This window comes from Penicillium subrubescens, assembly GCF_028828155.1.
Source record: "Penicillium subrubescens strain IBT 31985 chromosome Unknown utg000006l_segment0_segment0, whole genome shotgun sequence".
Classification (NCBI taxonomy): Eukaryota; Fungi; Ascomycota; class Eurotiomycetes; order Eurotiales; family Aspergillaceae; genus Penicillium; species Penicillium subrubescens.
Genome location: NW_026643156.1, coordinates 2,673,187 through 2,698,287, shown reverse-complemented (window position 1 = coordinate 2,698,287; position 25,101 = coordinate 2,673,187). Strand labels below are relative to the sequence as shown.

Here is a 25,101-nt window from a genome sequence, read left to right as displayed (position 1 = left end):
AACGAGATGCTTCGAAACAAGACTCGATTGGCAAAGCCGCTGAGTTCCTTGCATGTCATTCGCAGAGTCTTGACAGAATCATTGTCCAGTAGAGAGATAATGTGTATAAGAACACTAGCTGGAAGTTTGATCAACTCCGCCATTGCAGTGACTTGGGTCGGCATTTCAGGCAGGTTCTTGCAACAGAAGACACGGACAAAACCTTCAAGGACGGAGGTTACGGTGAATTGAAAAGGGGTTGAGGCTTGTTAGTTAGCTTAGGCCTAGGGTCTGCCAAGGCGCAAGCCCTTAGTCTACCGGTTAGCTCCGTTCTTTCTAATCGGGTTGAGGCTCTGCAGCCCGGACCCTGAGGCTCTTCTCTCATAACGCGACCCGGTGATCTAGAATTACGGACTCTCTCCGAAACCCTTTCCGCGCTTGCAAATAACGGTCCAACCACCAACTACGAGAGCCGTTTCTCCATCATCAATTATCTGTTCATGAATCGGTCCCCCGGGCCCCGTCCCGTTTTCTCCTCTCCGTAGTAACGTGAGGCATGATCGATATTATTAGGTCAAACCTATAAAAACTATGCACTGATGAAAATGCAGACCGAGGGATATTCGAGAAAATTGGCTTGCTTAATTTAATAATGAGTGACTTGGATGATCCAGGAACGGGGCGCGATTGATGGCAGATTGTCATCCCAATGGAGGGCCACAGTTGCTCATGAGCGATGCTTGCAAGTAAATAGCACTCTAATTTATATCATCTGAATTCAATTGTCAGCACGTTCAGACATGAATAAGCATAGCTATTTACCAAAGGGTAAAGGTTCATTCTCGGCTATTGGTGCCAATACGGCGAGGCTCGAATGGCACGCATAATGATACAATGCCAATCACAACAAAGGGTCCGGAACAAACAAAGATTGGGATCGAAGTGTAAAAATTCCCCCATGTAGCGATGACTGGGGTTGTGCGTAAACGACTTGTCCACAAGCGAGCATCAACCCACATCCAATGCCTCTATACCCGTCAAGCATGACTTTAAGAGTAGCTATACGGGATCAAAATAAACGAGAGGGGGGATCTCGTGGAACTGTTCCTCTCCCATTACGCGCTGAGGACAGGCCCAAATATTCCTGCCACCGAAGAGACCGACCAGTGGCGGTATGTCTAGTCGCCTTTTAAAGGCCCCCTGTTTAAAATAGAAATCTTGCGAAACCTACTTATAATGATCTCGGTCCTGGTACAGCATTAAAAGATTCGAGGAGCTTGAATTCTATTCACCTTTTACGTAGACGGTAACAAAAATACGTCTATACTACGTCACATTAGAATCAATCAATTCTCAGGATCGATTATCCAATGCCCCTGAAATCAATGGGAGCATTCCTCTCCCTCCCTCCCTCCCTCCCTCTCTCTCTCTCTCTCTACCAATACGAGAAAGGATCCCTGTGTAATCTCGGTTATTATGTCTCTAAATATGGACGTTGAGCTGGGTACCGAGAGCTCTAGTGGTAACTTTCTTGGCGAGCTAGGACCACCGATTAGAAGATATCCATACAAAGGAATCAGCCAATTTCGAGACCTTTTAAAGATGGAATCAAGTCGCCAGCAAGAAGATCTTGAAATCAGTGAATGGGTGCTTTTCACCGAGGTTAACCAGAATGCCTTTAGTCGCGACTTCCTCAATTCGGACGATAAAATCATTGAGCGTTGCTGGAACTCTTACGACTCTTGCCAACACCTCCTCCTCGTCAAAATGACTGTCTCCCGACCACATGAAATTGCTCCACGAGTATTCGAAAGACTCCTGCTTGATTCTCTTGAGCCTATGGGCCTCAAACGCTGTCTTCGAACCTTTGGATCCGCTACATGCGTTGCAGAAAGTGGCTCCGCTAAACAGCCTGACGCGCAGTTTCTACCGAAGAGACTCCCTCGAGCGCGAACGAAGAAATGGCCCACGCTTGTCGTGGAATCGGTATTTTCAGAGTCGCCTTCTAAGTTGATGTCCGATGCTCGTTTCTGGCTTACCCAATCAAATGGAGAGGTTCAACTGGTCATCACCATCAAGATCAGCCGGAGCATGCCCCAGATCGTGCTGGAGTCGTGGGAACGTTTCAATGATAGACCTAAGCGCACACAAGTTGTTACTATCAGCAAAGGGGAAAACAATCATCTCTACATCCGAGGCCAGCCCCTTATCATCGGGTTCGACAAGCTCTTTCTTCGCCAGCCGAGCAGCCCGAAGGAAATGGATATAAGCCTTGACGACTCTGTTTTGGAGGAACTTGCCACTGAAGTTTGGGAAGAGCAGGAGTTCTGACTGTGTCTAACTGGGCCACAAGCGCGAGCAGTCAATGTCCATCAGGCTCCGAATTATTCTACCATGCCGTAAGCCCTGCAGAGCCTGTTTTCGTTCTTATCGCGCCATCTCTCTTCGCCGCTTCCATCTATATGATTCTGGGTCGCATTATTCGCTTGACAGATGGCGAGTTGAGATGTATTATTCCTGCGAGAAACTTGACGAAGATCTTTATTCTGGGAGATGTGTTGGAATTCTTTATCCAGAGTGGTGGTACGTGTTTGCTTTGCTTTATTTTCTATGGTTTACCATAGTCATTGCTAAATCGACTTCATTAGGTGGTGGAATTCTCTCCGGAGCCAAGACTGAAAGCAAGCTCAGGCTAGGAGAGAATGTAATCATCGTTAAATTAATTTTCCAGATCCTCTTCTTCGGATTCTTTGTCGTTGTTTCGGTCATATTCCACAAAAGAACCTTGGATAATCCTACCTCGGCATCCATGACTGTTTCAGTGAATTGGAATCGGTACTTGATTGTACTCTACATTGCCAGCGGTTTGATCATGGTTCGCTGTGTGTATCGTGTGGTGGAATATGTCCAAGGTCAGACTGGTGTCCTACAAAGCCATGAGTACTTGAGTACTATGCTTATATCTTTGATACCGCACTGGTGTTTTTGGTTATGGTCATTTTTGCAATTTTTCATCCCAGTCAAGTTGTACCGACAGAGAAGAATGAATCTGATGAGACCGAACTAATGTATACATGAGATGAATATGTTGACTACGCACTTGGGAATATGGCGATTGAGAACTTGCAAATTATCGAGGTCTTCCGATTAGTGCGAATCCGAGAACTAAATACGGGACGAGTATAAGTAGATTTCGCGTTTAAAGTGAGATTTGAAACAAAGAAAATCCTCCAAATTTGTTCTGGAAATCTTCAACAATACTAGGATCATAGACTCATCTCCCTTCATAGCGCGTACCAATTGTGGCCTTTGACTCGCCATTAGACGTCAACCTTCTACATCGAGTCGTTCTTTTCGGGCCACGGCCAGGATAAATGACTAAGCAAGTTATCAGCCTGAGGCAGTCAACCTGTGAAAATGCTCAGTCGGTCCTCGGAGGCTATCATTTCATCTCCAAGCCAATTTCTCATTTACACATTTTCTTCGGACAGGATCCAAATTTATCAAAATGGCGGGACTTTTCCGCTTGCTTAAAATGCAGTATACACCCCCAACAGACCCTTTCACTTCTTTCGCCGGCAAGACAGTGCTGTTGACGGGCGCGACCTCAGGTCTGGGTGATGAAGCTGCCATCAAGCTCCTCAACCTCGGCGTGGGCTCCCTAATCATTGGAAGCCGCAGCTTGGAACGTGGCAACAAGGTTAAGCTAGAGCTTGAGAAATGCACCAATCGCCCCGACACTATTCAAATCTGGGAGCTCGAGATGAGCAGCTTCCAAAGTGTGAAAAGCTTCGCCAGTCGCGCCAATAGTGAGCTTCAGCGGTTGGATGTCGCACTACTTAATGCTGGCTTGTGGAATCGCGAGTATACGCAGTCACCCGAGAAGTGGGAGGAGACTCTACAGGTCAACACGTTGTCAACGTCATTACTGGCGCTCCTGCTTCTTCCCAAGTTGAGAGCAAGTTCCTCTGATACAGAGCCGACGCATCTTGGTGTCGTTTCTAGTCAACAATTTGTGCGTGTGAAAGCTGAAAGTCTTCGGACTGAGGGGCCGTTATTGGAGCATTTGAATTCTGCGGATCAGTTCCATGGGCCGAAACAGTATGGTATTTCGAAATTGCTTCTGGAGTATGTCATGAAGAATCTCGCCAATCTTGTTCGCAACGATGACGGGACACTACCTGTCATTGTCAATACCATTAGTCCTGGGCTTTGCCGATCATCTCTTGGACGACAATATGATCGATTCTACGAGCGGTGGCTTGTGTGGATCATGTACAAGCTTTTTGCACGTACGACCGAACAGGGCAGTCGGCTGTTGGTGACTGGAGTGCTCCAAGGTGCAGAGGCTCAGGGCAAATGTTGGCGGAACGATGGATATCTGGAGTAAGTCACTCGATGAAACGAGACAATTGATGCAATTTCCTGACAGTTTGTAGTGAGTCCAAAGCCCTCACCGCGGGCGCCGAAGGAAAGGAATTCCAAGCCAAGGCGTGGGCAGAGATTCTTGAAGTGTTGGAGCAGCAGGCTGCAGAAGTACAAATGATTATCCAGCAAGCTTAGCTGAGGAAAAGAAATTGCCCGGTTGGAAACTGCGTGGGGCTCGTATGCTCGTATCCCAAATATATCACCAAAGTGGAGCTCAGCGTCCAATTGGAAGGAGAGACCCGTGGGTTTGCAGGGGTTTAGTTCCGCGGCGAAGTTATACTCCTTTCGAACGATTTGGCAACACGCGCGTCGATAGGGCTGAGCCGTCTGAACTGGCCCTGGGGATGGAGAGGTTCGTTATTCGTAAATCCCTCGGCCAGAGCCAGATGTGCATTTGATTGAATCAATACAATTGGGTGAACAAGTGGAGGAAAAGCAAAAAAAAAGACGTGTAAGCTCCAGTTTTCTCTTGGCGGCCAGTTCGCTTTTTCTGGGCGGTTGGGCAAACACTAAAAACCGTCTTGAGCCCCACGGTTCCGCTTGAACCTGAGTAACCTTGTCCTTCGTTTGTCTTCCACTTGGCCCCTCGAATTTCTTTTCATTCTCCCCTTGACCATTCCCTTTTGATCTTCCCGTTTACCACTTATTGGATTGTGGGCGGGTTGATTGTTTGTTCTGATATCTTGCCCGTGCAAGGTGATCTCATCCCTGGTTGTGTCTGGCGCTCCACTTTGTAATTGCGTCAGTGCTAGGCGACCATGGCCTACAACAAGAGCTACAATCCCGATGCGCTGCCAGCGTAAGTTCATACCACCAGCTATATATCTGGGAAGAGTTTTTGATCGCTAACCTTGCGGCATGACATAGGCACGCTGAGCCAGAGCAGGTAAATCTCCTCATCCCGCCAAGATGTTGTTGCGTGTATCCCCGCCAAACTAAACCAAATGTCGCCAGGTCGCGCAGATGATAGGGAACATGCAGATGTCAGGAGGCCACGGTCAAAGTCAAAAGCCGCTTCCCTCGCGTCCACCACCACAGTCGGCGTCTAGCGGTGGAGTACCCTCCCGAGTACCTGTCTCCAATAGTCCTCCATCGCACGCATACAACAACGCCCCTCCCGCGAACCCCTACAACGGCCGACCCTCGCCCGCGAACGCGCCTCCCCCAAACCAAGGCCAATATCGACCTCACCCGTTACATCCCTCGCCGCCACCTCAGAACTACGGCTTCGGACCCCCTCCATCTCAGCAGCAGCGCAATAGACCCCCGCTCGCCTCGCGCCCTCCGCAATCCCCCCAACCCCCGCCTCTGACTGCTCCCACCGATGACCCACAACAGCTCTTCCCTCTATTCCGCGCAGCCAACTCCTCGCATAGCGGCTCGCTCACCGAGCAAGAGCTCGGGTCTGCTCTCGTGAACGGCGACTACACATCTTTCCACCCGCGCACGGTGAAGATGATGATCCGAATGTTCGACAGGAACGGAAATGGTACAATCAACTTTGACGAATTTGTTTCGCTATGGAAGTATCTCGCAGCGTGGCGGGAGTTGTTTGATCGGTTCGACGAGGACCGCAGCGGGCGCATTAGCCTGCAGGAGTTCGAGAATGCGCTGGTCGCGTTTGGATACCGTCTCACGACGAAGTTTGTGTCTGTGCTATTTACTGCGTTTGAAAGCAAGACGCGGCAGGTTAATGCGCCGTCGAAGAGTCCTGGTCAGAATGGGATGAGCTTTGATCTGTTTGTGCAGGCTTGTATCAGCCTGAAGCGGATGACGGATGTGTTTAAGCGGTATGATGAGGATCGGGATGGGTATATTACCGTGAGCTTTGAGGAGTTTCTGACTGGTACGTTCTCCCCAACCGAGTTGAATGCTTCGACTCGAATCGCGGCAGTCACTAACTGAGATGTTGTTGCAGAAATCATCCTGCTGCAGGATTAATACGCTTTCGCGACACCGTGCTTGCACACTTGCATATGGTTTACTTCGTTGTCTATATTGCATTCCCCATTGCGCTTGTTCTTTCTGGTTATTTGCTATTGGATCTCGTTTCTTGTCCTGGTTCTCGACCTGTTGACGTTTCTCCCTATTATACCCATACCCTATTCTCTTCCCTGTCTGCTTCGTCCTAGAGTTCTAGTCAAAGACCGTCGCATGTTGATTTGGGCGTTGTCCAGTCTATCAGTCTTGCAAGGAAACTGTTTTACGAATTCAGAATCTTTCTTTCTAGAGCTTCCTGTTCTTTTTGTCGTAGATAATCGAGGGAACTTAGGACATTTCGGACTCCGGTCGTCATATTTCCCCGTGATATAGATTCTAAAAGGCCAGATAAATACTGTCCTAGGTGTATAAGCCAAGTGAAACGCAGAGGGCATGATAGTCAGAATATGTCTTCTTCGCTTTGGAGCACTCTCGAATGATTTGTCCTACTCTCAGACATTATAGACTTGTTTGTTTACCCGTCCAGGTAGGCCCATTTGTTTGGGAACAGAAAAAAGCCCGCCTGTCATGATTCGAAATAAACCGAGCCACCCCTGGCACGAATTGAACATCAACCTTCTCCTCCCCTATTTACTTCGCCCTTGTTACTGCGTCGCTATCCACGGACACCGAAGAACATCGCCATCCCACCCCGGTGCTATGATATACTGCACTATACCCCCTTTTCACCCTCTAACACCGTCAAAAATAAAATTAAAGAATTAAAATAATCTAACATAACGGTCTAAGATAAATCTCTCTACTAGAAATATAATATTATAAAAAAAACTCGAAAAAATAATACACCCCCGCCTAGGAGTGTGCCCGGCTGTCCCTGGAGCTTGTAGCGTCAACACTGGTCCAGTATTTTTTTTTCTGCTTCTTTTGTTTGCCCACGCCTCTAGGGCACAATGTTTCACCAATTTATGGTGAATACCAACTAGGCCATCGGAGGGGGAGTGATTGTTTGACCTGGAAACCGGTCATAATCTTGCGAATCTCAGATTTGGACGGGAAGCAAGCATCCATGTAGATTCGACATTTCTGATCTGGTACTTTGTGAACGAGGCCTGTATCAAGACAGCGAGCTAGTGATGAGGATAGCAGTATCAGATTGAAATTATCAGTCTATCAATCTCTCAGTATTTTTAACCTTACTAGATTGGCTGTTGTTGTCCGACGGGCCGAGTCCTTGGCCCCCCCTTGCTTTTTTTTACCAACGGAACGTCACACCACATGGCGATGATGCGCATAGTTATGCGAATGACCGGCAGCAGATATTGACTCATGCAAGCAATTCCCCGATTCCAGGTTTTGACACACCGCTACAAGCCTATCTCACGATAATCTATGCGACTCCGATCTCGATCTCTGACACATCGTTCTCCGAGTTGCATCTACTCTCGACGTGTCGACATACTCATCATCTTCTCGGCATTTCGGCCTCCACAACTTCCGCCGACCGAATCCTTCTGGTAGCCCCAGAATTAACTCCGAGCTTCCTCCCCCGACTGACTTTCTGACTCTTCCAACACGAGCGCCAAGATCACATATAAACCAAGTCTTGCCTCGCTGACGGTTTTTGAATAAACCTTCAGCTCTGCCAGTTCTGACACGACTCTTCGCCCTTCTCGAAAGCCTCGTGGTGACCGGGTGTTTGTTTGCAGAACTTGCGCGCCGATCGATCGATTCTAATCACCGAGGCGCTACCGGTTTCTGGCCGCGACTATCTCGCCCCGGCTTGAAACTTTTACCTAACGATTCTCCCTTTCTCTGTCGCTTGGTTACTGTCGAGATTTTCGTCAGTTTCAGTTTCGCGTCAGCTTTCATACCACGATGACGGGCGTGCAACAGAACCACGACTCGTCGAGCGGCGACACAGTCGTCTCGCAGACTCCATCGGAAAAATCTCCCGTCCAGACACCCTCTTCCGCTGCGCAAGAGAAAGAGCTAGAACACAACCACGACCACGACCTGGATACATCCGTCCCAGCTGAGGACCCGGAAAAAGATGACGAGGATAATGCGATTAAGAAACAAGCCTCTGGCGCGCCGCTGGACCGCACACCCTCGCAAGCAGCAAAGATGGGCAAAAAGAAGATCATCGTCGTGATGACCGCGCTTTGTCTGGCGCTGTTCCTGGCGGCGCTGGATATGACAATTATCTCAACGGCTTTGCCTACGATCGCGGCTGATTTCAATGCTTCGGAGAGTGGTTACTCGTGGATTGCGTCGTCGTATCTTCTTGCGAATGCGGCTTGTATTCCGCTCTGGGGCAAGATCAGTGATATTTGGGGTCGCAAGCCGATTATCTTGCTTGCGAATGTGTGGTTCCTGGTTGGCAGTTTGATCTGTGCTTTGGCTAACAATATGGCCATGATTGTGGCTGGTCGTGCTATTCAAGGTGTTGGTGGTGGGGGTATTATTATCATGGCTAATATTAGCGTGACGGATCTGTTCAGTATGAGGTATGTTGACTTCATGGTCATCTTCTGACTACGGCAATGCTAACCCTTTTTTATAGAGATCGCCCCATGTACTATGGGCTTTTCGGTGCCACTTGGGCGATTGCTGGTGCACTGGGACCTATTATCGGCGGTGCCTTTACTACCAGCGTTACCTGGAGATGGTGCTTTTACCTGAACTGTATGTACAACTTGCCAAAGTACTGAGATCCCAAGCTAACAAGCCCTGCAGTGCCCATCGGTGGATTCTCCTTCCTCATTCTCTTCTTCTTCCTCTCTATCGAGTCCCCCAAGACGCCCTTCCTGGCTGGCCTGCGCAGTATCGACTGGGCAGGAACATTCCTTATCATCGGCGGCACTCTCATGTTCCTGTTCGGCCTCGAATTCGGCGGCATCAACTACCCCTGGAAGTCAGCCACTGTCATCTGCCTCATCATCTTCGGCATCTTCGTTTGGATCCTGGCTATGCTCGCTGAATGGAAGCTCGCCAAGTACCCCATCATCCCCCCACGCCTGTTCAACGAGTGGTACAATATCCTCATTCTAATGGTCTGCTACTGCCATGGCTTCGTCTTCATCTCGGGAGCCTACTACCTCCCACTCTACTTCCAGACCGTTCTACTAGCCTCCCCCATTCTCAGCGGTGTCTACACCCTACCCATGGTCCTCTCGCTCTCCATCGTCTCCGCCGCAACAGGTATCGTCATGAAGAAAACCGGTCGCTACCACGAGATGATCGTCGCCGGTCTATTCTTCATGACCCTCGGCTTCGGTCTACTAATCGATCTCAAGCCCTACGCCTCCTGGCCCCGCATCATCATTTACCAACTCATCGGCGGTATCGGTGTCGGACCTAACTTCCAAGCTCCCCTTGTCGCCTTCCAGGCCAACATCCGCCCCGCAGACATGGCCACCGCCACCGCAACTTTCGGTTTCGTCCGCCAACTGTCAACCTCCATGTCCGTCGTCCTGGGCACAGTCATCTACCAAAACGTGATCGGCCAACAAGCCGACAAGCTCATCGCGGCTATTGGCCCCGAGCGTACCGCCCAAATCTCCTCCTCCTTCGCTGGTTCTTCTAAGGAACTCATCAAGAGCCTGACTCAGTCCCAGCGCGAGGTTGTCCTCGAGGCGTTCACTTTCGCTTTGAGCCGTATGTGGATTTTCTACACTTGCATGGCGGGACTTGGCTTTGTTCTTTCGCTGTTCATTCGTCCTCGTGAATTGACCAAGACGCATACTATCCGCAAGACTGGTCTTGAGGAGCAAGAGCGTGCGCGTCAGGAATTGATTGAGTCCCAACGTAAGGCGGAGGGGAAGCCTGAGGTTGAGGCTTAGAGTGTCTCTGCTCAGGAATGGGCTGCGATTTTTGATACCCTTTATTTTTTAACCTTTCTTCTTTTTTTGCTTGGACAGCCCAATTTTTGGGGGCGTGGCTCTCCTCTTCGCTGTATTAATATTCGGTGATTAGTGTTTGTATTTAATTGGAACTCCGCATCGTGAGTTAGCTTGTCTTCAGGGCTAGTCGCGCATTGCATTTGTCTTGTGAAGGATCCATCTCTGACCTTCTATTGGGTTGCGGGCTTTTTGCATCATCGCGACATATCAAAAGTATGAATTATTTTTGCACATAATGGAAAGAATGAAGTTATCGAGGCACAGTTGACTCTTTGGTGTTGTAGATATCGTAGACGGGTTGGTTTATGGACGGGGTTCATGGACCGGAAATCCCCCTTCAGCCAGCATGCGGCCTTGGTAGTACCTTGGCGGCGACAAAACTAATCCTGGAAGCGTAAATACATACGCGAAAACACTTCGGTTATTGGTCTGATATCACTAAACGAGCTCTTCGTCCACAATTCCACTGTAGGAATAACCTCACAGGCCTTCTCAATATCTCGGCCTGACATCTGGCCGAGCGGCTCCACCCGCCTGCCCTTACGGAGACATCGTGAACCTCAAATATCGGCCCTACGCAAGAGACCCACATCCCGGAGTCATGCCAACCTCAATTGATCCATAAATGTCGCCGAAAGACTCGCTGACTCAATACCCCCGAGATTTATCAGCGAAGAGACCGAAAAGCTCGTGAACGCGAAAAAAAATCCTGACTCTGTCCAATCTGGTCTCCCTATATCTTAGACGCTCATACTCAGGAAGGAGTCCATATTACTCCCATGACCGGTGAGAAAACAACCCATCGTACGCAAAATTTCAGTCTAATCCCGAGGTGTGAAAATGCAGTCCTATCTGCAGTATCGTCGATTGGGAGATTCTGTCCGCGCCGAGTTGGACTACGCATATACACAGCGCAATACCGATTCCACCGTGAAAACACGCTCGACGTCGAGCTCTTCATCAGATTCGGATTCGGTCAATTCTATCGAAGATGCAAATCAAGTTACCCGCGACGATGATGTCGCAGTAACATCAAATCCCGAATCGCTGGAGAAATCCAAAACGCAGCGCTCCGAGAAGACAACTCTAGCGCATTCCCTTGCGGGTGTTGATATTCAGAAACAACTCGCGTCGACGAATCAGCCAGCCGATTTGTTCATTGTCGGCTGGGATGGCAAGGATGATCCACAAAATCCGATGAACTATAATTTTTCGAGCCGGCTTATCGCCACATTGCTCGTTTCGGCACTGGCTTTCGTAGTTGGTGCGGCCTCGTCAATTAATTCGGCCGTTTTACCTCAGAATGCGGCGGCGTTTGGCGTGAGCGATGTTGTGGGATCTCTTGTGACTGGTATATGAACTATCTGAGAATGATTGTCGAATGGGAGCTGATTATTTCTTGACTTTAGCTGTATATCTGCTCGGTTTTGCAGCTGGGTCTCTTGTTAGCGGCCCGCTCTCTGAAATCTTAGGCCGCAATGTGGTGTACACAGCGTCATTGACTCTATTTATGATCTTCATCATGGGCTCTGCACTTGCACCCAATATTGGTGCTCAACTGGCCTTCCGCTTTTTAGCTGGAATCTTCGGTTGTCCACCACTTACCTGTGCAGGTGGGACAATTGCTGATCTATGGAATCCGCTGGAGAAGACGATCTATTTCCCCATGTACGCAATCCTCTCTTTCGGAGGACCAGTGCTTGGGCCAGTCATTGCGTCGTATATGGGTCAAACAGATGCTCTCTCCTGGCGCTGGACGGCATGGATCATCCTCATTATGTCCGGCGCCATCCTAGTCTTGATCATCCTCTTCCAGCCAGAGACATACTCGCCGCTTCTTCTAAAGTGGAAGGGCAAGCAGCTGCGCAGAATCACCGGCGATAACCGCTTCCGCTCGGAAATGGACATGGAGAAGATTGCGCTGCTCAGCCGTATCAGCGGGGCAATGAAGCGTCAGTTCCTGATTACCATCCACGAGCCGATTATTTTGTTGATATCGCTTTATATGACTGTCCTGTATATTGTGTTATTCACATTCTTCGATGGGTATACCTACATTTTCACCGATGTGCATGGTCTCTCGCAGGGTCTGACCAATATTGTCTGGGTTGCGATGTACGTCGGAATCTCACTGGCTACTTTCCTTGTCTTCCCCATCTACAAGTGGACGAAAAAGGCGTTTACCCAGGCGGCACAAGCAGTCAATGGCGCTGATCCAGCTGTCGATGCACATGCCCTCGATGGTGTGCACACTCAACCTGAGATCCGACTGTGGTTCGCTATGTTCGGAGCCCCTGCTATCCCGATCAGCCTCTTCTGGATGGGATGGACTGACTTTGTGAGTAGCCCTCATCTCCCTATATTTTCCTATAGAGGATCCTCATTTCTAACCGATTTTCTAGGAGTCGATATCCGTCTGGTCACCCATACTCGCCTCTAGCCTCTTCGGCTTCGGCACTATCTGCGTCTTCATCAGCTCCTACATGTATGTCATCGACTCGTACAGCGTCTACGCAGCATCGGCTCTGGGATTTATGACAGTCTCCCGCTATTGTGCTGCAGGTGGCATGACGGTTGTTGGGATCCCGTTCTATCAAAATATGGGTGTTCATTGGACACTTACTATTCTCGGATGCATCAGTGCTTTGCTGGTCCCTGTGCCTTATGTGTTTTACATGTATGGTCCTGTTATTCGGCGTTGGAGTCGATATGCTGTTGTGGAGGAGAGCAAGGCTTAGGGTGGGTGAAATTCTGAAGGTGCATTTGATGAATGAATGCGGTTATTGTTCGAGGGCCTAGAGGTATAGAAAAGCCTTAATAAATGGATGGCGTTGGTTTATTTACAACTTCAAGCCACTTGTAAATAAAGTTCCGTTCAGCATATATGTACGAGTTTCGATAGATCGATCATTTCTTGGCTGCTGGGCATAGGCAAAAGTGAAGCACCTTGCGATCGCAGGAAGGAATATAAATCTGCTTCCACGCCACTCTCGAGTCACTAGTAGCCACGCCAACGATCTCCATGTCCCCACCTCCTAGTATCAATTGTTCAGCACCCGCTCCTTCTCCTCTACCGATTAACAATGACGTTACGGGGATCGGTGTTGTTGTCAACTACCTTGCGACTACTAGCCTTGCTCTATTGATCATCTTGATCTATTATTTCATCGCATATCAACCAAGCCGGAACCCATTTGACACGTCTGATCAAGACAGTCTGTCATTTCGTCCCAATCCAATCGATGATATCGTCCTTCGAGTACTACGGCGACGGCCGACGAAGCTTCTGAGACGTTTCCTAGGATCTCACCGGATGAGCGCTGGGATAAGTGCTCGATTGGAAAAGCTTCTGGTCGAAGTGATTTGCCTTGAAATAATCCTTGAAGTCATATGAGACATGACAACGCTCACATTTGTCCAGTGTATTCTAGCAATGAGCGATCTACAAACCTGACGGGCTTTTCCATTCTGACCAGTGGCCATGTCCAGCTTGAGAGTAGCCTTGCGGCCTATCAATGGCAATTTATCGTTGAAATGGCATGGTTTTCTTGCCTCACTCACTTGGCATGTTTAACGTTGCTATGGAATCATCTCTCTCGCCATACCTCTGAACGCTTGTGGCGATTATTTGCTATGGGTGCGCTAGCCACACTGGTGACATATGGTTTGTTTTCTACTGCGAACAACTGGTGGATCTCTAACGATTATCACCAAGGCCTCCCTGCAATTTGTCATCTAGGTGTTTCACCGCGGCCCCCAAAGCCCGGTCTCAGCTGGTATAACAGATTTTTGTCATCTCGCAAAGCCGTGAACTGGGCATTCTGGTCGAACCTGGTCTCTATTTTGTTGAACTTGATCGGATTCACCTCCCGGGTCATCAAATTATACAGAACTCTATCCGTGAACATCTTTGGTCGGGCCAGGCTCTGCCTTAGTGCTCAGGTACGGCATATCTTACGTGTTATGTTCATCTGGTCTTCTCGAAATGGCTGCAAAGGCAGTTTGAAACGTTCACTAATCTACCCTCCCCTCCTTGCCCTATTCTTGACGGTGCGGTTTATTATCGACGGATGGACCTCAGTTCTCTGCGAAGTTTCACTAGCAAGCCTCACCATAAATACTGACCTAATTCAGGTATGCTGGCTGATTACAGCCTTCATTTGGGGGGTTTTCGTCTGATATTTGTCCTCGATCCAAATCATGCTTCTCGGGCTGACCTTTCCATGTTTCTGGGCGGCGGAAGAGGCGATTGGTCATTTGGACAAGTCGTAGCTGTGATACTATTAGCAGCAGCTCTTATCACTGTCTTTGAATATTTTGGTGGTTGTAAGTGCTGGCTCTAAGATGCCCCTTATATCTCTATGACTGTTGCTAACGCGCGAATAAGCTGAGTGCGGCAAGAGTATAATATCCAACAACCGTCCTAGCCAGTCAAACGCCGCCGAACCACAGAGAGCACAGGTCGCTATCCCTGCTCTGCCGAATGAGAATGATATCGAAGATCCCGATAACGACTGGGGTCATAAGTCTCCCATCTTGGGTACGGCGACAATCTTCACAGTTTCTACATGCATTTGGATTTCCTGCATGATCTTCATTTCCAGCTTCTTAGATTACTAGACGTTTCCCTTAGTAGGAATCTATGCACGCTTATCTGGTACAGTGCCGCCCGTTATTGCCTTCCATATCTGGAAATAGAGAGATACTATTTTAAACCCTAATCAACTGATGCACTAAACCTCATACGGCTAATTCCGTACTAAAAATTTGTTCCAGGGTTGTATGGTAATACCAATGAAAGTATCAAAGTGTATAGTCATGTACTGCTACATGTCCAAAATAAACCATATCCAAAAAAATCTACCTCCTAACACGCCAGGGGTCGTTCGTTCTCACTCTTCCCAACCCTGCAACTGTAGTCACCTAACCACTTACAAAATGGCAAGAAACATCGAGTCCTGGCAGTGTAAGATGATTCTTCATATGATATACAGTGGCGCCCGATATTGCCTTCGTATTCGGAAACCTGAAGATGCTGTTCGGTACCGTGGTCACATGATAAATAGAAAATATGTAGCCAGCGTTCATTTGAACAGTTGTTCGGAGTTTGAATGGTACAACTGTACAATCCTAACGTGACCGTGATACAGAGTTTGTATTTTACCATATTGTTACAGATCCCAACATAACGAAGGTCACCACTGCATCGTCCCACGTTGAAGCATCGCATCTTATGCAAAGGACGTGAAACAGACAACTAGCGTACTATGATTGAAAATATGTGATCTCCACCTCGCGCTAAGCGCCTCTTTCGCTCAACGGTTTTGAAATACCCACTTCAACTTGACTATAAGTGAGTTCTCGCTCAAAGTTCAGTGTCCAATAAAGCGTCAAAAGAGAATGGTCCTCTAGTCCAAGTGTTGCATCTGGAGATACCCATAAATATCCTCGTTTCAGAGCGACTACTATGCTGATGGTGAAGAAGCCCCATCCTCCACCATTTATCTCGAATGGCGGTAGCTGCTGTACGGTATAGGGGTGCTTGAAACTGGGATGCTAAAGGGTGAGAAAACATCTGGAAGCAGGGTTGGATATATGCATACTAGGAAATAATGAACATTCGCGATGATCGCCTCCGCGGCTGGTGCACGGATGAAGAAACTCCATCTATGCTGCCCGTTCTCCAATTGATGTGTATTTCCAAGTTCGATAGTCACAGAGGATACTTGACGGGCTTGGAATTGCTTCAATGACTCCGACTCGAGCGCGCAGCAGCTCCCCCACAGCAGTGCCGGTGGTCTCGGTCTACGCAATGTACCGATCAAGCGCAGGCGGCTGTTGATACTCACTGCCGTCGGGCGATCACGAGCAGCCTGAGCAAGCATTTCTCGTACCAGTGCCATGAGTTGCTGATCTGCCGGTGATTTGACGTCAATATGGCCGAAGTTGAACCAATGCAAGATGGAGTCGAGGTTCGCGTGGAACGAATGGTCCTTATTCGGCCGTAGGCCCTTCAGATATTCCAGCGAGTACCCGTTGCACAACCCAATTATCTCGAGGAATACGCAACCTAGAGAGAATATATCTGCCGACCGCCCATTGGGCTCATACTGAGCGACTTCGGGGGCGAAGTATTTAGGGGTCCCGCGTTCGCCATTCTGCGTGATACTCTGTGAAATGCTTGAAAAGTCGGTGGAAGTACCAAAATCGGTCACCCAAAGCCCAGCGGAAGAGAGGAGAATATTTGATGGCTTGATATCTTTGTGACGGATGGATCGATTGTGTAGGTACATAATTGCGCTAGATGTGCACCCGATGCATTGTTTCAGCCGGGTTGACGCAGCATTTGGAGTATCGATTCCTAGGCTGCGTAGCCGCTGTGTCAACGTGGTTTGATGGTTTGTTCGTGGAGCCTCGGGGCCAGGGATATGCAAAAGTTTGTCCACGTCCTCGAGAAACATCCCAAGGTCACATACCGCAACCGGCCACAACAGCAGCCCCAGGAATGGTCCGTGAGTGTATGTGCCGATTAGGCTGATGATATGCCGACTCCTGAGTTTTTTCAGGATGTCTATTTCACGCAGGTCTTGCGCCTCGATCTGCCGCCGACAGTATCGTCGCTTCCATGCCACTCTCTTTCCACATACTATAGTTTCGAAAACGCCTCCGTTCACCCCATGGCCAAGAAATCGCCCTTGAGATAGAGGGAGATCCTCTTCGTCCTGAAACTCGACGTGGGATGTTCCACGACCCGCCCAATCTAGCCCATCTGGGGTCTCGTTCGCATACGTCGACGTGGGACGTTCCACGATCTGCTGAGTCCACCCCATCCGGAGTCCCGATCGCGTAAAGAGAGCTCTGCCTCGGTATATATGTTTACTATAATCCCTCAATATCTGGGAATCATATACATACTCCGGGGTATCTTGAGGTGCCTCAAAGAAGAGTCGCGCACGCGTGGTACATAGTAGTATTCAAAGGGATCCGAGCGGGCCCCCTCATTTAAGCCTCATCGGGCTTAGTTGGTGTCAACACTTGTAGAGATGCTTGTCTCAACATTATCTATTGCAACTTATAGCCGTGACTAGGGAAGCGATGGACCCTATATCTTTATCAGGATTCAGTTTCGGTGCCATCTCGCTCACGTTCCAGCTCTTCTCAGGCTGCATTAAAGGTCAGTCTAGGCTTGGCTTTTCTTCTATCCTGGTCATTTAACTAGCTGACGATACCATTGCGTAACAGCCTACAATCTCCTGTCCGATGCAGAAGGCATGCCATCTCAGTTCCATTATCTTCGCGTCCGCCTGAAAATAGAGCAACATCGACTGTTGAACTGGGCCGACATTGCCAACCTTACCGAGCAAAATGAAACCTCTTGCGCAACACTGCGGTTGAATGAAGCCTTCGTGCAGGAGGTCCTGGCTGAGCAAGAGGCTGTCCTCAATTGTTTCTGGAAGATTGGCGACTCGTACCAATCTTTAGTAGGTGACAGTTATAACGGCTTTTTCTACGGTACGGCAGAGAGATCCGAATTCCGAGATCGGTACCCTAGAAGCTTGCTCGAAATCAAAGCCCTCAGTTGCGTGGAGAAGATTCGACGTTATCCAGTGCGCATTCGGTGGGCGATGTTTGATCGTGAGCGATTGGAGACCTCGTTAGCGCGTCTCGGTGTACTTAATGATGCCATGAAGGGCATGCTCGACTCGCAACAGCAGTTCACTCTCCAGCAAGCACAAACCCGCATGTCTATAGAGGTCTTGCAGCTGAACAACAAGATCGATCACCTGCTCCAGATATTCCACGCCGGTGCTATGCAACACTCGATAGCGCAAAACTCGGAGTCTCAGCGAGAGAGAGAAGTCCTAGGGACGCTGGCGCGCTTCAAGGCGCTGAAAATAGAGATTGATTCGAATATCAGCGCCGGATCTATCGAAGCGGGTCCTTTGGCCGCCGAATCTTGCACCATCTTCCGCTCCTCCCCAACAACCTACATGACGACGGAGATAGAGCGCTCAGGCGGTCTGTATGAAGGCAATCCGGTTTGGATTGAATGGAAATACTACGATCCAAATTTAAAATCTGGCCACCCCGACCCTCTGATCCAGACACGAATCTCTAAGCTATCTGCCCTTCTCAGTAGCGCCCAAAAGCCCGCGCTGTTTCACACACCCGCCTGCATTGGCTACTTCAATGACGCACCACTCAACCGCTTCGGGCTGGTCTTCCATCACCCAATTGGTCTCAAATCAGCCTACGCTCCAACATCGCTCTTCGACCTCGTCCTTGACGACGAAAAGCCATCCCTGTCAGCGCGTGTGCGCCTCGCACATACCCTTGCCACGGCCGTACAACACCTCCATTCTACTGACTGGCTCCACAAAAGCATTCGCAGCCAAAACGTCATCTTTTTCACAAAACCTGGCCGCGTAGATCTCTCAACACCCTTCCTCTGCGGCTTCGGTCTCGCACGCCCAGTCCACAACACAGAGATGACCGAGCGGCCTGACACCACCCCATTATATAACCTGTACCGGCATCCGCTGGTACATAGCGACGTTGCAACAGAGGGTATTGGGGGATTTCAGAAAGCCTTTGACATCTATAGTCTAGGTATTGTGTTCCTGGAGACGGCACTGTGGATGCCGCTGCATCGAGTATTAGGGATTGAGGACGAAAATGTGCAGGCATATCTCCGGCCTGGGCTAACCAAGAAGGTACAGGCGATGTTATTGAGGGAGAACCGGTTTTTAGATATGGTGAGAGCTGCTGCGGGTGACATTTTTGGGGATGTGGTCAAACTTTGTTTGGAAGGTTTTGAGGAGGGCAAGACCGAATGTAGCGAGAGGTTTTATGATGAGGTTGTCACGAGGTTGGAGAGAGTTTTGATATAGATCAGATTGATTGGAACCGCCAGGTAATTGGCTTTAAAATGTCGTGAGTCTACTGTAACGAGATGTTATATTCCAAAGGGATTCTATGTAGCTAGAAATTCGTGATACTTACTGTGGCTCCTGGCTATTCGCAGAGGAACTGCCAGAAATGCTTCTAAATGCCCTCAGGCGGAGGTGTAAAGCGGGTTTAGAGTAGTGACTCACTCTTGAACTGGATGAATTCCAGTGCCCTCATAGACCCATACCATGTGATAACAGAGTCTCTTATATGTCTAACAATACCCGACCAACCCACCATGACGTCACATACCTCTCCTAACCCGGCCGCTGTAGGCACTCAAAGGGCTTGTAAAATGGCAAGGAAAACGGTTGCCTTCCATTGTAAGATGATATACAGCAAAGGCAGAAATTCACTACGTCAGATATGGCAAAAGTAGCGTAGTGTAGTGGGCTTTATCCCTAACATAGGTAAGAACGTGCAGTCTTTTCGGTTGTGCAAGATCTCCTCCACCCGTCACGATACGTCACCGAAAAGCCTGCCCTACAGCATGATGTCGAGCCCGAAATAACCCACGTTGAAAAGGGCGGCGTTCTAGAAGGTCACAAGGATGTAGTAGAAGCTGTCCGTGATGAAGTTATCTATACAGCGGAGATCCATAAACCATTAAGGCACAAACTAGCCTTCTATATTATTATAAGCAAGATCTTGTGCTCAATAACCCGAAACTGCCACATGGCGAGACCACGAAATCTTACTGTCAAGCCTTGTCTCAAAACTTGACCCCAGGTCACCCAAGGCAGCGCCAGACTCTCTCAGTAAAGCAACTGAGGGATAGAGTAGGAAAGTTGACAGATCACCCACAGTCGCCTAGTTTTCTCGATTTCCATGTAGCCTCCTTGTCGTAAGCTACTGCCCCTAGAGTCTTGTAAGCATACCGATAGGTACAAACCTATGTATTATTACAATGTATATACAAAATCAGTAATTTACACGAAACCTATATTGGGTTTAGCGTATCACGGGGTAGGGCTTGAAATAGCATTTCTATGTTTCCGGGTATAGAAGGCAAAAACGGTCGGCACTGTATAGCTTGGGCATTCAGTGGCCTGTACGCGTTATCCTTTTTCTGTTGGCCATCGAAGTAACCCTAGCTCAAAGCAAACCGTGGGCTCGGTATCCTCTCAGATTGTTGAACATCGCTGGATTCCTTGCGAGCGTCATACTCGATCGTTATGATATCACGATAGGGGAAGGAGATGCCAAATTAGAGCTACAGGGCTTTCTGGCTGAGGCCTACATCTTATTTGCCCTCATCCATCGGGTATTTGATACGTTTAGGAAATACGAAAGCTTGCCGCTCATTGTCAACTGATTATGGTCAGATGAAATGAGTAAGGATATCAATTACATATTGAGCATATGTCTTTTAACTTTTGGCATTTGTTGGAACCATTGCTGGTGAGAGAAGGAAGTATAACCTTGCCTTTCGCAAAATACCTGGCATGTCCTCTAGTTACTGAGCTATCGCACTCGCGCTCAGTGCCGTATTTTTTCAAGCGTTGCTTGATTTTTGGTGACTAAATTTTCATCTCGAATTTGTTCTCCATAGCCAAGTGTCTTGAACATACCAGGGTGTGCAGTCGAATCTTCCCGGTCAGCGGATTGGCAACATCTCATCCCGCACAAGAATTGCGATATACGGAGAACAAACACTGCAAACAACCAGGGGATTTGGATTTCTCAGCGCCCACCAGGAACCCGATAAATCCGCAACTATACTGCACTTACCAGGGGATTTCATACATAAAATCGCTCCCGCATTTTTAGAGCTCCTGAATTGAGCGTATATCTTCGATCGACCAGCACTCGGACTTTCTTGGTCAAAAATCATCACCGAACAGGTATAACTCGGCTCAGCCCAAATGGCGGCTATTTTGCAGGGGCATCAGGTACATCCGGACGGGCGAACGTGGAAGACACACTTTCCCAAGGGTGATCTTTGGGTATTTGGATATGGGTGAGTTGAAATATTGGCCTTGCTGCATTAATCATGGGCAAACCACAACTATTCAACATAAAAACCAACCTGGCCTTTTTCTTCCCGTCGGGAAACAAAAGAACCAAATACTGACTCCAACCCTAGAAGCTTGATCTGGAAACCACCACCACACTATGGTATGCAAGAACGGCATTTTGAAACCCTTTGGACAAAAACACCGTCCCCGAAACGAGCTCATCTACCGAACCAGTAGATACTCGAATCATGTCCAAACCCAACTAACCACGTCAACATTTAGACCAGCGAGTCCCGGGATACATTAGTGGCTATGTGCGGCGATTCTGGCAGGTATGCGAAACCCGGTTTACCCAGCGCCAACAACCCTACCATATAGTACATGCTGAAACGCATGCTTGAGTACATGCTGTCTCCCAATTGTACCATAGTAGCGGGGTTGGCGCATTTTCTGGTCTAGAGCGATCCAAGCTGACACAAGCCCGGGGTGGCGTTCCTCATTCAGGCTAGGTACGTTTCCCAAAAGTGAGCGCGGGGAGGCGGCTTGAATAGAGGGGTATCTAGTACCGTCTAAGATAGCCCAGCGACATGCAGACGTACAGTCCTATAGGATATCATGGAGGGGGAAAAAGAACATGAAGCCGACTAACAGGGAAAATGGAATGATAGTACCGACCACCGGGGCACCCCCGAGCAGCCGGGACGAGTCGTTACAGTAATTGAGCGTGGGTTTTGGGAGACGCTGGATGATCCGGTAGGTGTGACAATAGTACCTATCCCTGCCCTGCTTTTTCTGCTTATCTTGCAATGCGCTCGGATGGGCATTTTCAACTGCCGAAGGGCCCAAGGGGATTGATTGCTTTCAGCCTCAGCCTGTCCCAGTCCAGTCCAGTCCAGTTTCACCACACCACGCTAACAAAGCCCCAATATCCGGCATCAAATATAGCTCGCAGCCCTAGAATCCGAGTCCGCCTCAACAGGCAAAGTCTGGGGTGCAGCATATCACATCCCATCCTCGCACGCCGAAGAAGTCCACGATTACCTAGACGAGCGTGAAATCGACGGCTACAGCGTACGCTTTACACCATTCCACCCTACAACAGGGCCCTCCAATGACCCGCAAGAGAACGCGAATCACGCCACGCCGATCACCTGTATGGTGTATATTGGGCAGCCGACGAACCCGCAGTTCTTGCGTGAGCCTGAACGGCGAGCGCCGCAGGATGTCGCGCAGGTAATTAGTGCGGGTTATGGACAGAGCGGGAAGAATACGGAGTATTTGTATTTGTTGGAGAAGGCGTTGGAGGGTCTTGGACTTGGTACCGCGGATGTGCATGTTACTGATTTGGTGAAGAGGGTTAGGGCGATTGAAGCTGCGGGTTTGGCGGATGTTGAGGAGCGGGAGGCGGAGAAGGAGGTGAAGAAGTCTTTGGCGCGGTCGCCGGCGGAGCATGTGCATGGGGATAGGATTGAGTGAGGCTGATAGATCGGTTTTCGAAGGGGAAAATTTGACCCTTGTCGGTGGCAGTGATATAGAATAGAATGCATAGAATTGATTTCCGCAGTTGGGGAATATGATAAATAGTGGGAAAGAGCTTGTCGCCTGTTTGTTAGCAATAAGAACTCGGCTGAAAATAAAAATAATGCTTGTAGATCTCAAGTCTGCACGGTTCTTGCTCGAATAAAACATTTATCCTCCTTCAATACTGAAACAAGCATCACATCCCATGAGAATACAGAGGAGGAGCATGCAAGACCGACCAAAGCTTTCCAGAAGACAGAAGGCATCAAAACAAGATCATAACAAATCATATCATAGAAGACACATCATAGACCAAACTAGAGCCAGGATGTGGAAAAAAGTCCATCCATCTTTACCCGTACAGCTTGAAAGTGAAGAGATCATCGGTGCCTCATCGCACGCATAATATGAGATTAAACGGAGGAAGCATAAAAGAGACAAAAGATTAGAACGAGGATCTGTTTGCATGTTCCGCGTAAAAAAAGCCATAACCCAGTTCTCGCATCGCATTCCGAATCCCGATCCCGAACCTGTCAAATTCAATTCGTCACTCCCTTCGTCTCAATTCGTCTCAAAAGCAGTCGTAAAGCAGTTTTGCGTGTGTAAAATCAAAGAAAAGACGTCAAAAAGGGGGGTATTCCGAGCATCTGGAAATGGGACCGGACCTTAGTTGCCCTCGGGAGCCGGGGCTTGGTTGTTGCGCCAGCCTGGAAACAGAGAAATAGGTTAGTATAGGTGATCATCTTGCAGCAGCAAGAGCCAGGGATAGAGGCAAGTAAACTAACCACCGCCGCCGCCGTAGCCAGCGTTGGCACCACCGCCTGTAAAAAATTCGGGGTTAGCTTGATGTTTCGATACATTTTCGAACAGAAAGAGCTTCACAGGCCAGCGCTGAACTTCAGCAGATGGCTCCAACAGTATCAAAACTCACCATAACCGCCGCCATAGTTGCCGCCGCCGTAACCACCGTTACCACCACCGTTACCACCGTTACCACCACCGTTTCCACCGTAGGGCTGCTGCTGCTGTTGCTGATAACCGCCACCGTATCCTCCACGCTGGTAGCCACCGCCGTTACCGCCGAAGCCACCACCACCACCACCGCCCTGGTAGCCATTACCGGGCTGCTGGTTGTATCCGCCGCGACCCTGGAAACCACCATCGGGACGGCTGGGGCGGTCAAAGGCCTTGTCGACGCGAATGACGCGACCGTCGAACCTGCCAAATGCGATTAATTGAACAAGCCCGATAAAGTCAGATAAGAACGATTTCGCCTTACTCCTGGTTGTTCATGGCGTTCAGGGCAGCATCGGCCTCTTCATCAGTCGCAAAGCGCACGAAGCCGAATCCACGACTGCGCAGAGTTGCGCGATCCTTGACGACGATCTGTACATTCTGGGGTTAGGTTCTGGGTTCTGCAACTTTGCCATCTCGGGGAGGAGAAGTGGGTGCGGGGCGCTGGGGTCGCGCAGATAAATACTGACAGCTTCCTGGATCTCGCCGAACTGCTGGAATCCCTCGCGTAGAGTATCATCATTGGTGTGCCAAGAAAGGCCGCTTCATAGTGAAAGATGTTTCATTAGTTATTTGAATCATTTTGTCAAAATTTCAGGTTGACGATGGGAGATGTCATAGGGATTTTTTTTTGAAGAGGACAGTTCTCGGGTGAGGAGGGGGCAAAATAAAGGGAGGCGGGGGGGTGAGATTTCGGGGAGGAGAACATACTGAACAAAGAGCTTGGACATGATGGCGGGAGTTGCTCTCGAAAGGGCGTAAGTGACCGAGAGAGAGAACCTTCAAGGAAGAGAAGATTAGCGACCCAAAGGGAAGATGAGGAAGGACGAGACTCACGGGAAGATAGGAGAAAAGGTTGAGAAGCTTCTCCGGGGCGAAAGCAAAAGGTCGAAAGGGTAAAAAGCTAAAAGTGAAATGGGAAGAAGAAAAGGTTGTGCCTCAGCAGGTGGCCGAGAGAAAGCGCAGGGAGAATCCTAGTGGTTGCGAAACGAGTCAGCAGTCAAAAACCACCCCTCCGTGTAACAATCACACTGCCTTAGGGCTTCCACATCCTTGGGTTTTTTCTCACCTGGCACCAATAATAGTCCAAGATGGAGAAATATAATGCTGACTTGAGGGTTTTGGTTGGTATGTTGACCAGTGAGAAGGCTGTATGGGAGATACGAAGGATACCTAGCAAGAGGTGATGAACAAGAGTCGTAAAAAGGTGGCTAAGCTGTGCAAGTGGGGGGAATTATGACTGTAAGAAGAGAAATAACTAATTAACTCCTGTGTTTCTTGTCTAGTTTCCTGCAGATAGCTCTAGTCAACTTGGTAGTAGTAGCTACTAGCTAGTAAGAGTATGTAGCAGTAGAAATAGTATTATTTTTGGTAGTATTCCTTAGTATTGCGTTTATTCCGTTTAGGAA

The 25,101-nt window shown here is 48.9% G+C and overlaps 10 protein-coding genes across 10 annotated transcripts; 8 read left to right on the top strand and 2 right to left on the bottom strand.

The window, feature by feature from the left end:
- Window positions 1–1,467: 1,467 nt before the first annotated feature.
- On the top strand, window positions 1,468–2,310 carry N7473_009490 (uncharacterized protein; the record flags this gene model as incomplete). Its single annotated transcript, XM_057155429.1, has 1 exon — window positions 1,468–2,310. The coding sequence occupies one exon, from the start codon at window positions 1,468–1,470 to the stop codon at window positions 2,308–2,310; it is 843 nt and encodes a 280-aa protein (XP_057006559.1).
- Window positions 2,311–3,487: 1,177 nt separating this feature from the next.
- N7473_009489 (putative short-chain dehydrogenase/reductase family protein) lies at window positions 3,488–4,869 on the top strand (the record flags this gene model as incomplete). Its single annotated transcript, XM_057155428.1, has 2 exons — window positions 3,488–4,365; window positions 4,419–4,869. 2 exons carry the CDS (start codon window positions 3,488–3,490, stop codon window positions 4,540–4,542), a joined length of 1,002 nt encoding a protein of 333 aa, XP_057006558.1. The 3' UTR covers window positions 4,543–4,869.
- A 92-nt stretch (window positions 4,870–4,961) lies between these two features.
- Window positions 4,962–6,637, top strand: N7473_009488 (EF-hand domain-containing protein). The gene is made up of 4 exons (XM_057155427.1): window positions 4,962–5,206; window positions 5,275–5,293; window positions 5,362–6,253; window positions 6,326–6,637. Exons 1-4 carry the CDS (start codon window positions 5,166–5,168, stop codon window positions 6,346–6,348), a joined length of 975 nt encoding a protein of 324 aa, XP_057006557.1. The 5' UTR covers window positions 4,962–5,165; the 3' UTR covers window positions 6,349–6,637.
- Window positions 6,638–8,223: 1,586 nt separating this feature from the next.
- N7473_009487 (MDR family MFS transporter) lies at window positions 8,224–10,190 on the top strand (the record flags this gene model as incomplete). The annotated part of the gene is made up of 3 exons (XM_057155426.1): window positions 8,224–8,855; window positions 8,912–9,033; window positions 9,085–10,190. The coding sequence occupies 3 exons, from the start codon at window positions 8,224–8,226 to the stop codon at window positions 10,188–10,190; spliced, it is 1,860 nt and encodes a 619-aa protein (XP_057006556.1).
- A 900-nt stretch (window positions 10,191–11,090) lies between these two features.
- N7473_009486 (MFS transporter) lies at window positions 11,091–12,988 on the top strand (the record flags this gene model as incomplete). Its single annotated transcript, XM_057155425.1, has 3 exons — window positions 11,091–11,601; window positions 11,660–12,588; window positions 12,653–12,988. 3 exons carry the CDS (start codon window positions 11,091–11,093, stop codon window positions 12,986–12,988), a joined length of 1,776 nt encoding a protein of 591 aa, XP_057006555.1.
- A 659-nt stretch (window positions 12,989–13,647) lies between these two features.
- On the top strand, window positions 13,648–14,429 carry N7473_009485 (uncharacterized protein; the record flags this gene model as incomplete). Its single annotated transcript, XM_057155424.1, is given in 2 exon segments — window positions 13,648–13,670; window positions 13,682–14,429. 2 exon segments carry the CDS (start codon window positions 13,648–13,650, stop codon window positions 14,427–14,429), a joined length of 771 nt encoding a protein of 256 aa, XP_057006554.1.
- A 1,119-nt stretch (window positions 14,430–15,548) lies between these two features.
- On the bottom strand, window positions 15,549–17,080 carry N7473_009484 (serine/threonine protein kinase; the record flags this gene model as incomplete). The annotated part of the gene is made up of 2 exons (XM_057155423.1): window positions 15,549–15,806; window positions 15,854–17,080. The coding sequence occupies 2 exons, from the start codon at window positions 17,078–17,080 to the stop codon at window positions 15,549–15,551; spliced, it is 1,485 nt and encodes a 494-aa protein (XP_057006553.1).
- A 265-nt stretch (window positions 17,081–17,345) lies between these two features.
- Window positions 17,346–19,141, top strand: N7473_009483 (protein kinase catalytic domain-containing protein; the record flags this gene model as incomplete). The annotated part of the gene is made up of 2 exons (XM_057155422.1): window positions 17,346–17,424; window positions 17,493–19,141. The coding sequence occupies 2 exons, from the start codon at window positions 17,346–17,348 to the stop codon at window positions 19,139–19,141; spliced, it is 1,728 nt and encodes a 575-aa protein (XP_057006552.1).
- A 1,773-nt stretch (window positions 19,142–20,914) lies between these two features.
- Window positions 20,915–22,744, top strand: N7473_009482 (gamma-glutamylcyclotransferase). Its single transcript, XM_057155421.1, has 5 exons — window positions 20,915–21,159; window positions 21,286–21,317; window positions 21,440–21,489; window positions 21,809–21,910; window positions 22,103–22,744. The coding sequence occupies exons 1-5, from the start codon at window positions 21,065–21,067 to the stop codon at window positions 22,631–22,633; spliced, it is 810 nt and encodes a 269-aa protein (XP_057006551.1). The 5' UTR covers window positions 20,915–21,064; the 3' UTR covers window positions 22,634–22,744.
- A 600-nt stretch (window positions 22,745–23,344) lies between these two features.
- On the bottom strand, window positions 23,345–24,423 carry N7473_009481 (RNA recognition motif domain-containing protein; the record flags this gene model as incomplete). Its single annotated transcript, XM_057155420.1, has 6 exons — window positions 23,345–23,385; window positions 23,464–23,499; window positions 23,610–23,896; window positions 23,958–24,064; window positions 24,163–24,235; window positions 24,404–24,423. The coding sequence occupies 6 exons, from the start codon at window positions 24,421–24,423 to the stop codon at window positions 23,345–23,347; spliced, it is 564 nt and encodes a 187-aa protein (XP_057006550.1).
- Between the last annotated feature and the right edge of the window lie 678 nt (window positions 24,424–25,101).

Excerpts from the sequence above, each read along its gene's own strand:
- N7473_009488 (XM_057155427.1), top strand. The coding sequence starts at position 5,166 with ATGGCCTACAACAAGAGCTACAATCCCGATGCGCTGCCAGC. Across the intron at positions 6,254-6,325 it reads CTTTGAGGAGTTTCTGACTG|AAATCATCCTGCTGCAGGAT; the intron begins GTACGTTCTCCC and ends ATGTTGTTGCAG.
- N7473_009482 (XM_057155421.1), top strand. The coding sequence starts at position 21,065 with ATGGCGGCTATTTTGCAGGGGCATCAGGTACATCCGGACGGGCGAACG. Across the intron at positions 21,490-21,808 it reads ATGTGCGGCGATTCTGGCAG|GGAAAATGGAATGATAGTAC; the intron begins GTATGCGAAACC and ends GCCGACTAACAG. Across the intron at positions 21,911-22,102 it reads GGGAGACGCTGGATGATCCG|CTCGCAGCCCTAGAATCCGA; the intron begins GTAGGTGTGACA and ends CATCAAATATAG.